Below are 14171 nucleotides of genomic sequence, written 5' to 3'. Positions count from 1 at the left end.
TATAATTGCACATGTATACCTATATCAATTTGCTTCAGAGGAGTGGGAAGGGAAAAAAGGATGGAGAGAATTCAGAACTCAAAATTTAAAAAAATTAATGTCCAAAATTGTTTTAATATATAATTGGGATGAAATATTATTTAAAAAAAAAGAAATCTGTTTTCCCAAAATCTAGTGTGCATGCCTGGATTTCTTTTCTCTATCATAAATTCTAGGACTGAATGGTTATTTCACCTCAACATTTCTATCATTTCCATCATAGTAACTAGTTCTTCCTATTAGTGAGACTTGAATATAGAATATAACTTCCTCTGGATGGTGCTTCCAAATTTGGAAAAAAGAAATTATTATTAAGGCAAGTCAATAAACTATTTATTAGCTGTTCTGCTTTTGTTGGAGAGAACTCCAGCAGACATCTGGATAATTGAAATCCCCAATTACACATCTGTGCCTGATTTGGATATTTCTAAAATTCCTTATATATTTCCTCTTTCTATCTCAATGGTTTGTATATTCCAATGACAAAATCATTTCTGTTTCTCCCTCTGTGGCCTTAACCCAAATACCAATCATCGTACTTCTCACTAAATTTCCTCATGATTATAATTTCTTAATTTCAAATACTACCTACTTTCCCATTTATTTTAAATAAATAAAATTTTTTAACTTGTTTCTTGTGAATAAGGTACGCCTACCCAGAATTATGGCTGATCAAATTTACTGTTTTTTCATTAATACCTCTAGTTCCTCCTTTGCTATAAAATCCAAAGGCAGATGTCACTGCCATTTCTAGAGAATGTGAACTTTGTTGTCAACCTATAGGTTCATAAACAACTGCCCCTTTCCCTTCTTTGCAGCTGCTCTTTATTGATTTCCAGTTTGGGGAATAGAATTTGAAAGTCTTTTCCCTTCTCTGTTTTGTTCTTGTTTGTTTGTTTAGTTTAAAAGCCTTTTGATTAAATTTGCAAAATAGCCAGTAAGTAATTTACCAGCTTTTGCTAAGCATATTCTATATTTGGCTGTCATTTCTATATATTATGCCATAGTCCAGAAACCCTAGGCACATTTTCAGACAATGTTGTACAAAAGGTTTTATTTCATAGAATCTAAGCATTCTCAGTGGAGGCAGGCCAGCCAGCTTTTGTATGCTGACTCTAAGAAAAACCTAATTTTGGCACCAGACTGAATAATGATCAATGGATCCAATGAGACAGGTAAATAAGCCAGTAGCCTCCCAGAAAGAGAAGAGATGAGTCAAAGACACATGTAGACTTCATGTCTTTTATGTTCAGAGTAGAACCCCACTTCCCAGAAAATCCAAGGGAGTGTTAAAAAAAAAAAGTTCCACAGTGTGGACTTTTGGAGATTTAGGAAGCATCAGTGACCAGTGTGAACAGCAGCAATCAGATTTGGGACAGCACAAACTTCCAGGGGCTCACTCCAAATCCCCTAGCATTCTTTGCTGAGATGCCATGGAAACCCTGAAGATCCAGTGCTCTACACTTCAAAGCCTCGGGAATGAAAGGGAGGAACACCAACCTTGGGAAGTAGGGGTCAGCTCAAGAACCCAAGTGACCAAGGATGAGACCAAGCAGGAATGACCAACCTACCCAAAAGTGCAGCAGGGAACAGAGCCTGTCCCTAGTATAAAGCCCCAAATCAGGAGCTAAATTGGAGAAATGTGTAAATCAAAGAAGTTACCAATGGTATAAAAATTGCATAGATTCAAGGATATTCTGAAAGGAGAAAATTATTCTTTAACGATAGTAAATGGAGAATGCAAGAGAAAAAAAATGGTTTTCTACAAGAACCACATGAATGCCTAGAGAAATGAATCAAGATAGAAATAATAAAATAAAAATGTTAGAGGAAATAAGTTGAAGGAGAATAAGAATCTTAGAAGAGAAAGTAGTGAACTTTATCCAAGGGCAGTACTCCTTGAAATCTAGATTAAACCAAAGAGAAATAAATGACTCCATGAGACACCAAGAAATATTAGAATACAATCAAAAGAATGGAAAATAGAAGAAAATGTGTGACATTTGATATCAAAAACAACTGACTTGGGAAAGAGGTCAAATTTAAGAATCACTGGGCTCCCAGAAAAACCATGGTTTTTGAAAAGGCACTCAAGGGAGAGATAAAAGGCACCTTTCAGGTGCTGGTCGATTTGAGGCTCATGGGAACCCAATTGGGTACAAAGGACTGTAGAGAAAAGGCAACTAAGTTTATCTCAGAAGCTGATAAGAAAAGAAGAGGCCAATGAATTGAAAGAATAAGGGTTCATTTTTGGCACTGCCTAGGTTCACAAAAGAGCAAAAGATGGAGTTGAATGTGTTATTAGTTGACACCAGCCAACCCACAAATAAGATGTAGATGTAAATCAAATAAAGACAATAGAATACTCATTCAGGGAAAACAAGGATTAATTAACCTCTCTGGTGAATTGCAATGGTTTTTTACAAATCATTTTCCTGCTTTTTTTTGTAGTTTATTTTGAGGAGTGATAATTGGCTAATGTAACACTATTCTTTCATAAAAAATGACAAAAGGGGGAGCTTCCAAAAGATTTACAAAGGCTTTTATGAACTTATGCAAAGTGAAAAATCATAAAAAATAAGTTATACAATAATGATATTGTAAAAACAATGAACTTAGAAAGATTTAAGATCTCTAATCAATGCAATGACCAGCCTTGATTCCAGAGGAGTAATGATGAAGAATACAACTGAATGCTTGACAAAGAAGTGATGGACTCAATATATACTGAATCGAACATATGTTTATGGATGTGGCCAATGTGGAAATTTATTTTGTTGAAGGAATATTTGTTATAATGATTTTTCGAATTAGGAAACAGGAAACCCTAATCCCTAATTTAAAAAAAAATCATTATAACAAATTACAATAAATATTCCTTCAACATGGCATAGTGAGACAGAAAGGTATGACACTGGGTTTATAGTGGTGCAGAGCCCAGGGAGAGTTTGCAAAGCAGAACAAGGAGTCCTAAACCACACCGGGGTACTCCCAGGCCCATACCAGGGCACCATGACAGGGAAAGGTGCAAACTAGCCACTATGTTGAGCACTAGCACATGTTGACCCAATTCTGAGTCACAGATCCAGGGCAGACCAATAGGAGGGCATGTGCTTCCCCACTTCCCTTTTCCCAGCAATCTTGGGCCCTAGGCAGTATTCAAAGAGAGAGCAAGTTCAGAAGCAAGCAGAAGTGTGGCTCAGACCCCAGGAGCAAAGTGGGGTGTCAGTTCCAGCCTCCAGCCTAGTCTGAAGCTTGTAGGAATTCCAATCTAAAGGGGAGATTAAGTTCTATAACTCTGAAACAGCAGAACTTCCCAGCTGGCTGAAGATTGATGAATCCTACAGCAGTCTACTGATGATCAGACCCAAATCCAGGTCAGAAACTTGCAGAGTTCAGACCAGGAGGGGAAGAAATCAGACTTTGCCCTGGATCAGATAGTTTTGGGAGTGCTGAAAGCTTATATGTCCCAAGCCTGAGATTTCCCTAAGATCTTGAAACAACAAAATATTCAATACATCAAGAAATTAGCAACAGACCTTCCCTTCAGAAGTACAGACAGAGAGCTTCCTTCTAGAAACATAGATAGCCATAACATCAAGTCAAGTCAAGAAGTAGGCCAAAAGAATGAAAAAAAAAAATTTCCCAATAAAAAGCTATTGTGGTGTTCAAGACACAAACCCAAAAGAAGAGAATGACTCTAAAATGTCTACAAGCAAAGCATCAAAGAAACAAAGCATGGCTTTGACACAAATTCACCTAGAATCTCTAAGAAGAATGAAATAAAAGTTTAAAAAGAGTTTTAAAAATGTTTTTGTCAATGAAATGAGAAGGCTAGCAGGGAAAAAAGGATAACAAATAAGAGCTATAGGAGAAAGAATTAGAAAGGAATTAACAGCTAGGACATAAGAGGTACAAAATGCTGACCAAGCAACAAACTGTCTGAAAGAATGGACCAAATAGAAGCCACAAGAATGCAAGAAATACACATATTATACATATATATATATATATATATATATATATATTATATGGTCAAAGGTATATAATATATACATATATAGTCAAAAGGTTAAAAGCAAAAAAAGGTTTCATAGCAAAAACATCTGACCTAGAAAACAAATTGAAGAAAAAACATTGAGCTATTGATGTAAAAAAGAGCCTAGACATCATCTTACAAGAAATAATTTTTAGTATTACTCTGTGGATTTAGTACCCCTGTGACTTGGTAAATGTTTGAAGACCACATACACCAGCACACCCTGATCTTCTGGACATAGACACATTAACATATGGAGACCAAGGGCAAGTATGTGGACAGAAGCTAATGGCCACTATTTCCTTGCTGCCTATCCTTTCTATGTCAGGTCTAAGTAAACCTCCTTTTGTTACCTCTTCAATGACATTTTTCCACTAAATCAAACCTAAGCTAAAAATCTGACAGTGTGAAAGACTTGGCACAGTTAGTAATTACAATAAAATGAGATGCCCCCAGTGACTCATATTATGGTGGACTTCAGGCAAGGGCATTGAAAACATGGAGGATGGGGTGATCAGATGGCCAGACACCACATGATGGCATTCAATAGGAAGAGACCTTCTCCAACACATGTGGGCTGTCATCTCAGTGGGATAGGGATCACTCTTCCACTCACATGCACCAATTAGCTCAGTGAGTGTTAGAGAAAAATGGCAGGGAGGGTAAAGAAAACATGAACTTCAGCATTCTCTGGTTATTGTTGACCACCTGGTAGAAATTGAACTGCCAGTGTAATAAAGCTATATATTGGCATTAATGTACAACAATGCATTAAACGTACTGTTTTCCCACAGCTCCTTCAGTAGTAGTAGTCAATTTCCTTTTTTTGATCCACTTTGACAATATGATGGGTATTATGTGGTGCTTCAAAGTTGTTTTTAATTTGCATTTCTCTAATTAATAGTGATTTAGAACATTTTTACATGTCTATTGATAGCTCAAATTTCTTTCTCTGAATACTACCTATTCATAAACTTTCTTTCTTTATTAATTAGGGAATTACTCTTATATTTTATAAGGGCAGCTAGGTGGTACAGTGGATAGAGCACTGGTCCCGGAGTCAGGAAGATCTGAATCCAAATTCAGTATGAGACACTTACTACCTGTGTGACCCTAGGTGTTAGCTTTACCAAAAATTACACGAAGCCATTGTTGAACCAGGAAAAAGCTTTGTTAACGGCCTGGGAAGGCCCGGGTGTCGCATGTGTGAAAGTACACGTGTCCCTCAGATACACACCTTTTTTATTCCCTATTCCCGATTCAAATTTCCCTCCCCTGTTTCCCCATTGGCTGGGTACTATAGAGGTTACAGCCTCTCTGAAGCACCTAATTTCCCCACATTAGTCTCCACCCCTTTTCACATCTCCCACTCCCCACAATTCAGCTGGCCCTTTTTACTTTTGCCTTTATTTGAGTATGCCCACATCCCTTTGGACTGGGATATGGATATGTTAATCTATACCTAACCTCAGAACCGGTTTTCCCTGGTTAATCTATTCACCCACCAATTCTACTTTATGGCTTCCTTTGTTCAACTTCCACCTAGCCTCCAGATTGCATTTTTGTGGAAGTACAAACTAGCTATTTCTCACATTCCCTTCCATTTTAAACTGACTCTAATATTGTCACATAGGCGCCCACCCCCTGATTGAGTGATACGCAGAAGCAACATCCCCAGCTACTTTTTCCACATTGGGCAAGTCATTTAACCCTGTTTACCTCAGTTTCCTCATCTGTAAAATAAGCTGGAGAAGGAAATGGCAAACCACTTCAGTCTCTTTGCCAAGAAAATCCCAGATGGGGTTATGAAAGGTCAGACACAATTGAAAATTTATCCTTATACATTTGAACTAGTTCCCTTAGAAATCTTTATGAGAAACTTGCAAAAATTGTATTCCCAATTTCCTGATTTTCTTATTTTAGCTACATTCGTTTGTGCAAAAAAAAAACTTTTTAAATTTTTATGTACTCAAATTGTTCATTTTACCTGTTGTGAACCTCTCAGTTTCTTGTTTGGTCATGAATTCTTCCCCTATCCATAGATCTGACAGATAATTTCTTCCTTCCTCCTCTAATTGGTTATGTCACCTTTTATGCCCAAATCATGTACCCATTTGGAGCTTATTTAATTTGAGTGTTGGTCTGCCAGACCACATTCCTATTTTCCCAAGTTTTTGTTGAATAGTGAGTTCTTGCCCTAGTAGCTGGGCTCTTTGGGTTTATCAAACACTAGACTATTGTATTTGTTTGCTTCTGTGTATTGTGCATACCTAATATATTGCCCTAATTAACTTCTCTATTTCCTACCCAGTAACAAATTGTTTTGATGATTATGTCTTTGTAGTATAACTTAAAATCTGGCACTGTGAGGTGCCATTACTTCCCACTTCAAAAAAAAATCAATTCCCTTGATATTCTTGACCTTTTATTCTTTCAGATGAATTATTATTTTTCTAGCTCTTATAAAGCAACAATTTTGTACATTGATTGGTACTGTACTGATATAAGTAATTTAGACAATATTGTCATTTTTAATAGCTCAACCTATAAATGGACAATCAATATTTCTCTTAAAGGGTGATACCATAAGCAAATTAGGAAAGCAAGTAATAATTTATCTGTCAGCTCTATAGGAAAGGGAGGAATTTACAACCAAATAAGAGAGAGCAATCATTACAAGACATAAAATGGACAAATATGATTATATTAAATGCAAAATATTTTGCACAAATAAAACTAATACAGTAAAGATTAGAAGGAAACCAGAAAGCTGAGAAACAATTTTTATATCAAGTGTCTGATAAAGGCTTCATTTCTCAAATATAGAGATTTGAGTAAGTCTTTATTTGTATAAAGAATGTTTTGTATTTTTGTTCCTGTGAGCAACTTGGCAGGTAGATCCCAAGTATTTCATATATTCTGAAGTTGTGGCATTTCTTTATCCCTTTCTGCTGGTAATATACAGAAATGATGATTGCTATGGGCTTATTTCATATGCTGCAACTGCTGAAATTGTAAATTATCTCAATTAGCTTTTTAGTTGACTCTAGGGTTTTCTAAGAACACCATTATATTATCTGAAAATAATCACAATTTCATTTCCTCTTTATCTGTGCTTGTTCTTTCAATTTATTTTTTGTCTTGTTATATCTACCATTTTGACCATTATATTGAATATATTGAATAGTAATGGTGATGACATCATTACTTTATTCTGGATCTTATTGGAAAGACCTGTAACTTTTCCCAATTATGTTGGCTGTTGGTTTTAGATAGACCAGTTTTACCAGTTTAAGGAAAGTTCCATTTATTCCTGTGCATTCCAGTGGATTCTATGAACGGGTGTTATAACTTGTCAACTTTTGATATAATTATATATTTTTGGTTTTGTTATAATCAATTGTTTACATTCATGGTGTAGAAGCAGCCTGGTAACAATTGCTATAGTCTCCTTCCTAATATGTATTTTTTTAATTTTTGCACCAATATTCATTAGGAAAACTGAACTAGTTTTCTTTCTCTATTTTGATTTTTTCTAGTTTAAGTATCAAGGCCGTATTTGTGTCATAAAAGGTAATGTTGTAGGACTTCAATCTTTTCCTGTTTTTTCAAACTGTTTATGTAATTTATAGTGGAATTGAATTGTTCTTTAAATGTTTGGTAGAATTTGCTTGTAAATTTTTGTGGTCCTGGGTATTTTTCCTTTGTGAGTTCATTTACTTATAGTATATTTTCTTTTGCTATGATAGTTAAGTTCTCTATTTCTTAATCCGTTAATCTGGGCAGTTAATGTTTTTGCAAGTATTCATGCATTTCATTTAGATTGTCAAACTAGTATACAGTTGGACAAAATGGCTTCTAACAATTCCTCATCTTTCTTCTTTGGTTGTTTCACATTTTTCATTTTTGATACTGAAAACTGGGGATTTTTCTGTTTGAAAAAATCAAGTTAGCTAATGGATTTTTAAACCATCTCCTACTTTTATTTATTTACTTAAATTTTTTTTTGTTTTCAATTTCATTCTCTTTGATTTTCAGAATTTCTATTTTCATGTTTCGAATTTGTTGATTTTCTAGGGAAAAGAAAAGGGGAATCAGTTATAAAATGATAAAAGCATTGCCTTGCTACAAAAAGGGATCAGTAGGAAGATTAAGGGGTTGATCCAGGGTTGGGGTTTGGCAAAAAGTAAGTGGCCCTAAGACAAGTGTACAGAGATTGAAGATGGAAAAAGTGAAATTAGAGGAAGGGTAAGAGTCTGAGAAAGTACTGAGGGATGTAGAAATCAGAGGTCTTAATGAGAGTGAAATATAGGTTTAGGAGTTGGTAGGTACAGGGGAAAGTTGAATGATCGGTGATTATTTTTATATAGAGGAATGTCAGAATCTCAAATTAAGGGAACATTTATGGCAATATTAAAGTTTCAAAGTTTAAAGACTAGAGTTGAGGATGAGAGAATGATGGCGAGCCAGATGAATTCCTTGAGAAAGGAGGCATGATTTGGAGGTTGATTATGTAGTGCAATAAATAGAGTGCTGGTCCTACAGTTAAGAAGACTTATTATGAGTTCAAATTTGGCCTCAGATAGTTACTGGCTGTGTGACCCTAGGCAACTGACTTAACCCTGTTTGCCTCAATTTCCCCATCTGTAAAATGAGCTGGAGAAGGAAATGGCAATCTATTCCAGTATCTTTGCCAAGAAAATCCCAAATGGGGTGACAGAGTTGGACATGACTGAAAACAATTCCACATCAACATAATGTAATCAACATTTGGATTGGGTGGGAATTTTGACTGGACTGCAAAAGAAGAAAGTCCATTAAGTGACTTAGGTATAAGTGGAATTTTTGAAGTGACAATAGAGGGGAGGAGGGAGGGAAGGAGAGGGAGAGACAGAGAGAATGTGTGTAGGGAAAGTCAAAGATGGTACAGCCAGTGCTAGAGAGGATAGCTGAGAATGCAGACTCATCAGGGATGAGCTAAGTCTCAGTGACATGGAAGAAGTATTAGAGAAAGTCATCTGGGATGAAAGGGAGTTTGTTCAGTATGAAATGGGAATTCCAAAAACACAGTGAAAAGAGTGGACAAGGTTGGATAGGGATATGGGTCGAGCAGAGTTGAGGATGTAAATGAGAGATCTGGAGGTGGGGGCTAGGGAGTTTTCTCTTAAATGAAAAATTATTTATTAGTACAGGAATAGAGAAAAAACAAGAGAAGACATGAGAGTAATTAGTGTCTAATGAATAATGAAATCCAGTCTCCAAAGCTATTACAGATGATTATGGGTGAGATCTAAGGTTGTGTTCAGCCTGACCTTTAAGTACCATTCCTCCTCCTCTTCTTGGGGAAATGGTAGAGGTGACAGGCTTATGAGGGAGTAGAAGGGGGGCAAAATAATGGTTCCTTTGGTTGGCAGAGGGTACTGGTCAAAGGTCCTGAGTCTGGGCTCAGTTCTATTATTTGGGTGTAGTTGTTCCTCTTTTCTAAAATTTGGAATTTTAAAGAAAACCGAACTTTTGTTGATTCATTTATCTTTTTGTCATTTACTGAATGAGTTTTGAATATTTTTGAAGTTAGTGGTTGTACTTTTTTTTTTACTCTCAAGATCTAATGAAGATTATATGTTTAAAAACTGTTCTTCCATCACCACACTGGAGGTTTTTCCATAATAATTTTAACACAGTTGGGCCTAGAACTAGATGGTGGTTATGGATACTGCTAGTCAAATACTCTATACTTATCTTCCTGATTCAATCACAAAGTATGCATTTAACAAAGGTGGTGATAATTTATGTAAATGTCAAGTAATACATTAGTTGCCACATGAAGACCACATAGATATTTAGGATGGAAAAAAGTAGTATTTATTTGCAAGATAATATGCAATTTAATTTTACAGCTGTTTAAAATTATATAAAATGTAGGTTAAAACTATTGGTTACATATAAATAAAACTAAACATCAGGAAAAAAATTGTGCGTTACAGATAGATCTTTTAGAAAATGGGCTCAATTGTCTGATATCTTGTGATATTGGACGCTGTTTGGAAATTCCTAAGGAACATCTGTTGAGAGTAACACCAAAGGCAGAGGAAATATCAACATGAGATGCACATAATATATTAATGATTTTTGATTCCATGTTCCACAGTAGTATCATTCAAAGTCCTTGGAATTGGTGTATCCAGAAAGGAAGTGGCCAGAGGATGAGGAAGTTTATATACAAGATAGTCATTTAGACTTCATTTAACTGTATGAATTTGGTTTAAAACAATTAACTCTCCTCTTTCACAAATTTAGCACCGTTTATAATATTTATATATATATATATATATATATATATATATATATATATATATATTTGTTATTCTGAACTTGGCAAACACCAGGAAATGAGGATATCCATATACAGAGAACAGAAAAAAAAAAGTGGACCGTACATGAAACCATGAATCTCCATTAAAAACAGCTTGGTTTTTAGATATAAAATACATTCTGTATGTTTGTAGTACCAAAGCTGTCCTGCTTGCTTACATTTCTCTGGGAACTTCCACTTCAAAAAATACTTCAATTTTCCTACCATTAATTTTGTTTTGTATCACTATCATCCCCCATCCCAATTCTTTTTGAAAACATTTCTTTTCAACTAATTAACATGGTCAAGAAAAACACACATATTCACCGTTTCTGAAGATGTATGTCTCATTGTTAACCTCTAGCTCATAAACACTATGAAAGCAAGTTTCTTCATCAGTCTTCTGGGGTCATGGCTGATCAGCACATTAATGAGTCTTTCAGAGCAGTTTTTCTTCTCAATTTTTAGTCTCTTTATAAAATCATTCTCCTGGTTCTGCTCATCTTATTATGCATTAGTCCACAAAAGTAAGTCTCCCTTTTATTTTCCTGAATCAGTTTTCTCACTTATTATATCACAATAATATTCTACTACATAATTTTGTTACCATAGTTTGTTAATCATTACCCATCTGATGGTTACTGCTAGTTTTCAGCTCTTTGTTATTAAAAAAAAAAGTACTGCTATAAAGGCGTTTGTACATACAGGTCCTTTCCCTCTTTGGTGTATAAGCCTAGCTAGCAGTGGTATTGCTGGGACAACTATATGTATACTTTAGAGATTTTGATGACATAATTCTAAATAACCTTCCAGAATATCTGTAAAGGTTCACAGCTACATCAATTTTGTTTTAGTATGACTGTTCTCCTGTATCCCTCCAATAATTATCATTTTTATTTTTTATCATCTTTGCCAATCTACAGCAGCGCCATTTATTTGGAAAACTCTAGAAGACACTGATATCACACATTCTATCAACAAAAATCAGTCAAATCTAGAGTATTTCAGATATTCAGTTCTCAGATTTCATGAACATAATATCTCCAAATAGCCAAATATTGATGTAATAGTTTAAGGCTTCAAAACTCAAATCATATAAACACAGAGGTATAAATAGAAAGCTACATGAAAACACTATAATTTAAATAGCACATCCCTGATTTTCCCCCAGGTGCCTTAGTTAAGTTAGTCATTCACTTCTAGCCATAGCACAATGCTACTAAAAAAGAAAAATACAAATTAACAAATACCTCTGAGAAAGCTATCAGGCTTCATGTGAATGTACTGCTGGGGTACTCTCATGTTATTCTCACCCAGGAAGGCTTACCTGTCCTCCCCTGAATCACGTTTCATTTCAAGTCAATTAGCAGCTGAGTAGTTCTAATCACTATCTTTAGTTCAATACACACTGTTGTGTGTTATACAAAACTTAGATTATTAGAAAACATTACTGTGCAACAATCAATGACTTTCTCAATTATGAACATAAACTATAAGCTAATGAAACATTCTGATTTGATTCACAAGTCTCCACACTCCAAGAAATATTTGGCATTCATTTCAAACAAATCAGTAACACTTAAGTTCAGGTACATTGTGTTTACAGTGAAAAACAAGGGGAAAAAAAGTTACTGTAGCCTGCACAGAACTGTGAAGAGTAAAAAAGACAGCTGAATTTACTATTTAATAAAAATGAAAGAACCTGTGAATTGTTCTAATGATAAATAATGTAGAGAAAATCCACCCTTGGTTAACTTGATCATTTTCAAAAGTGGAAGATATACAGATCACCTGTTTGCCTGTAAGAAACAATAAAAGAGAAAATATTAGTCCAAATTTTAAAAAATCAATATATCTTCTGCTCAGTTTTGACTATTGAAACTTTTTTGGCAACTGGTAAGAGTGGTCTAGAACTTGTGATTTCAATTAATTCATGAATTTCCAGTGAAGAACCTCCTTCTACCAACATATGTCTGTCAAATCAAGACAGCGAGTATTTATTAAGCAAATACTATTCAAAGCATTGTGCTAGGTGGTGAGGATACAAAGAAATGCAAAACAAAATCCTACCTCTCAAGGAGCTCATAGTCTAATGGAAGAAATAACAAGCAAATACTTATGTACAAACAAGATGTACACAGATTAAATTGGAAATAACCAACAGAAGGGAGGTGTTAGAATTAAGGGGAATTAGGAAAGGCTTCTTGTAGAAGACAGGATTTAAGCCAGGAAAGTCAGGAAGTAGAGATGAGAAGGAAGAGAATTTTAGGCATGGGTGACAGCTACGTCCAGTGTCAAGGGATATCAAGTCCTATGTGAAAACAGTAAAGAGGACAGTATCACTGGATCATATAGTATATGAGTGGGGACAAGGGAGAAGGTATAAGAAGACTGGAAAAGAAGAGGACTTTATATCTGATCTTAGAAACCACTGAAGTTTATCGAATGGGGTGAGAGAGGGTGACCTGTTTTAGGAAAATCAGCTAAGTTGAGGATATACAAGAAAAGGAGGAGATTTTGAGTCAGAAAGAACAACCAGAGGCCAACTGCAACAGCCCAGACATAGCAATAAGGGCTGGCACAAGGATGACAGCAGCGTCAGGAGAGAAGGAAGCACAAACAAGAGACTTTATGAAGATAGAATCAATAGGCTTTGGCAGCAAATTGAATATGTGGGGAGTGAGAGGGTATGGAGACACGAGGATGATTCCACCTTGCATAACTGATTGACTTCTCAAAAGTTATAAAGAGAGAAGGGCTTGGGAGGAAATGCAATGAATTCAGTTTTGGACTTGTTGAGTTTAAAATATAAACAGTTAAAGATGTGAGACTGGAGGTCCTGGGAGAGGTTAGGGTTGGATAAAAAGATCTGAGAATTGGCAATGGCAACATCATCATCATCATCACCATCATCATCCCTAACTATGCCAGACACTGTATTAAGCACTTCACAATCATTATCTCATTTGATTCTCACAACAATCCTGGGAGGTAGGTGCTACAATTATCCCTATTTACCAGATGAGGAAACTGAGTTAAATAGAAGTTAAGTGATTTGCCCAGGGTCCCACAGCTAATAACTATCTGAGGCCAGAGCTGAACTCTGGTTTCTTGAGTCTAGTCCCAGCACTCTTTACACTGTACTACCTAGAGAGCCAGAAATATCTTCACAAAAATGATAAATTAAGCTGATGAAATCATCAGGTGAAATAGTATAGAGGGAAAAGAGGAGATTCACCCAGTTAATAAAGCAGGATTTGATCCTAAGTTTTTATTATTTTGAGGATGAATCTCGAGCTACGACACCACATTTTTTTCTCATGAAAACAGCTAAAATGAAACATAATCAATGGAAATTTGAGAGGATGACACAGTCATCAAAATGCAATTGGAAATTGTAGTTTATTTCACTCTCAACACCAAACCAATTCTGGAAAAACTTCTTGGTTTTCATGTTGGATCAAAATTTCATAGTTGGAAATGGGAAAAGGTATTCTTTTCATTAACAATATTAGGGATCCATTTGTTGAAAGGATGGATACTGGGGTCCCAAGAAATATGACATCTACTTGGGATAACCTCCAAAGTTCAAGGAATCTAGCAATATGGTATAATTAATGACGGATAAGCAGTAATTACAAGCCCTTGACTAGAGCTTTCTCCTACCCCAGGACCATGAACAGCCGAATCATATGCCCTGGGACTATGACTAAGGTGAGCTGATATCCAACAGGCCTGGTG

The 14171-nt window shown here is 35.6% G+C and overlaps 1 protein-coding gene across 1 annotated transcript in view; it reads right to left on the bottom strand.

The window, feature by feature from the left end:
- Window positions 1–9917: 9917 nt before the first annotated feature.
- Window positions 9918–14171, bottom strand: part of TMPRSS2 (transmembrane serine protease 2) — a 99173-nt gene continuing 94919 nt past the window's right edge. Inside the window, exon 15 of the mRNA XM_020976261.1 lies at window positions 9918–12229. Within this exon, the coding sequence (XP_020831920.1) occupies window positions 12218–12229 (12 nt within the window). The 3' untranslated portion in view covers window positions 9918–12217. The remainder of the gene's footprint in view (window positions 12230–14171) is intronic.

The sequence above is a fragment of the Phascolarctos cinereus genome, unplaced genomic scaffold (genome assembly GCF_003287225.1).
Source record: "Phascolarctos cinereus isolate Bilbo 61053 unplaced genomic scaffold, phaCin_HiC Scaffold_726;HRSCAF=1367, whole genome shotgun sequence".
In the NCBI taxonomy this organism is placed as follows: Eukaryota; Metazoa; Chordata; class Mammalia; order Diprotodontia; family Phascolarctidae; genus Phascolarctos; species Phascolarctos cinereus.
The sequence above is the reverse complement of the archived record's forward strand: the minus strand, read 5'-3'. Positions and strand labels throughout refer to the sequence as shown.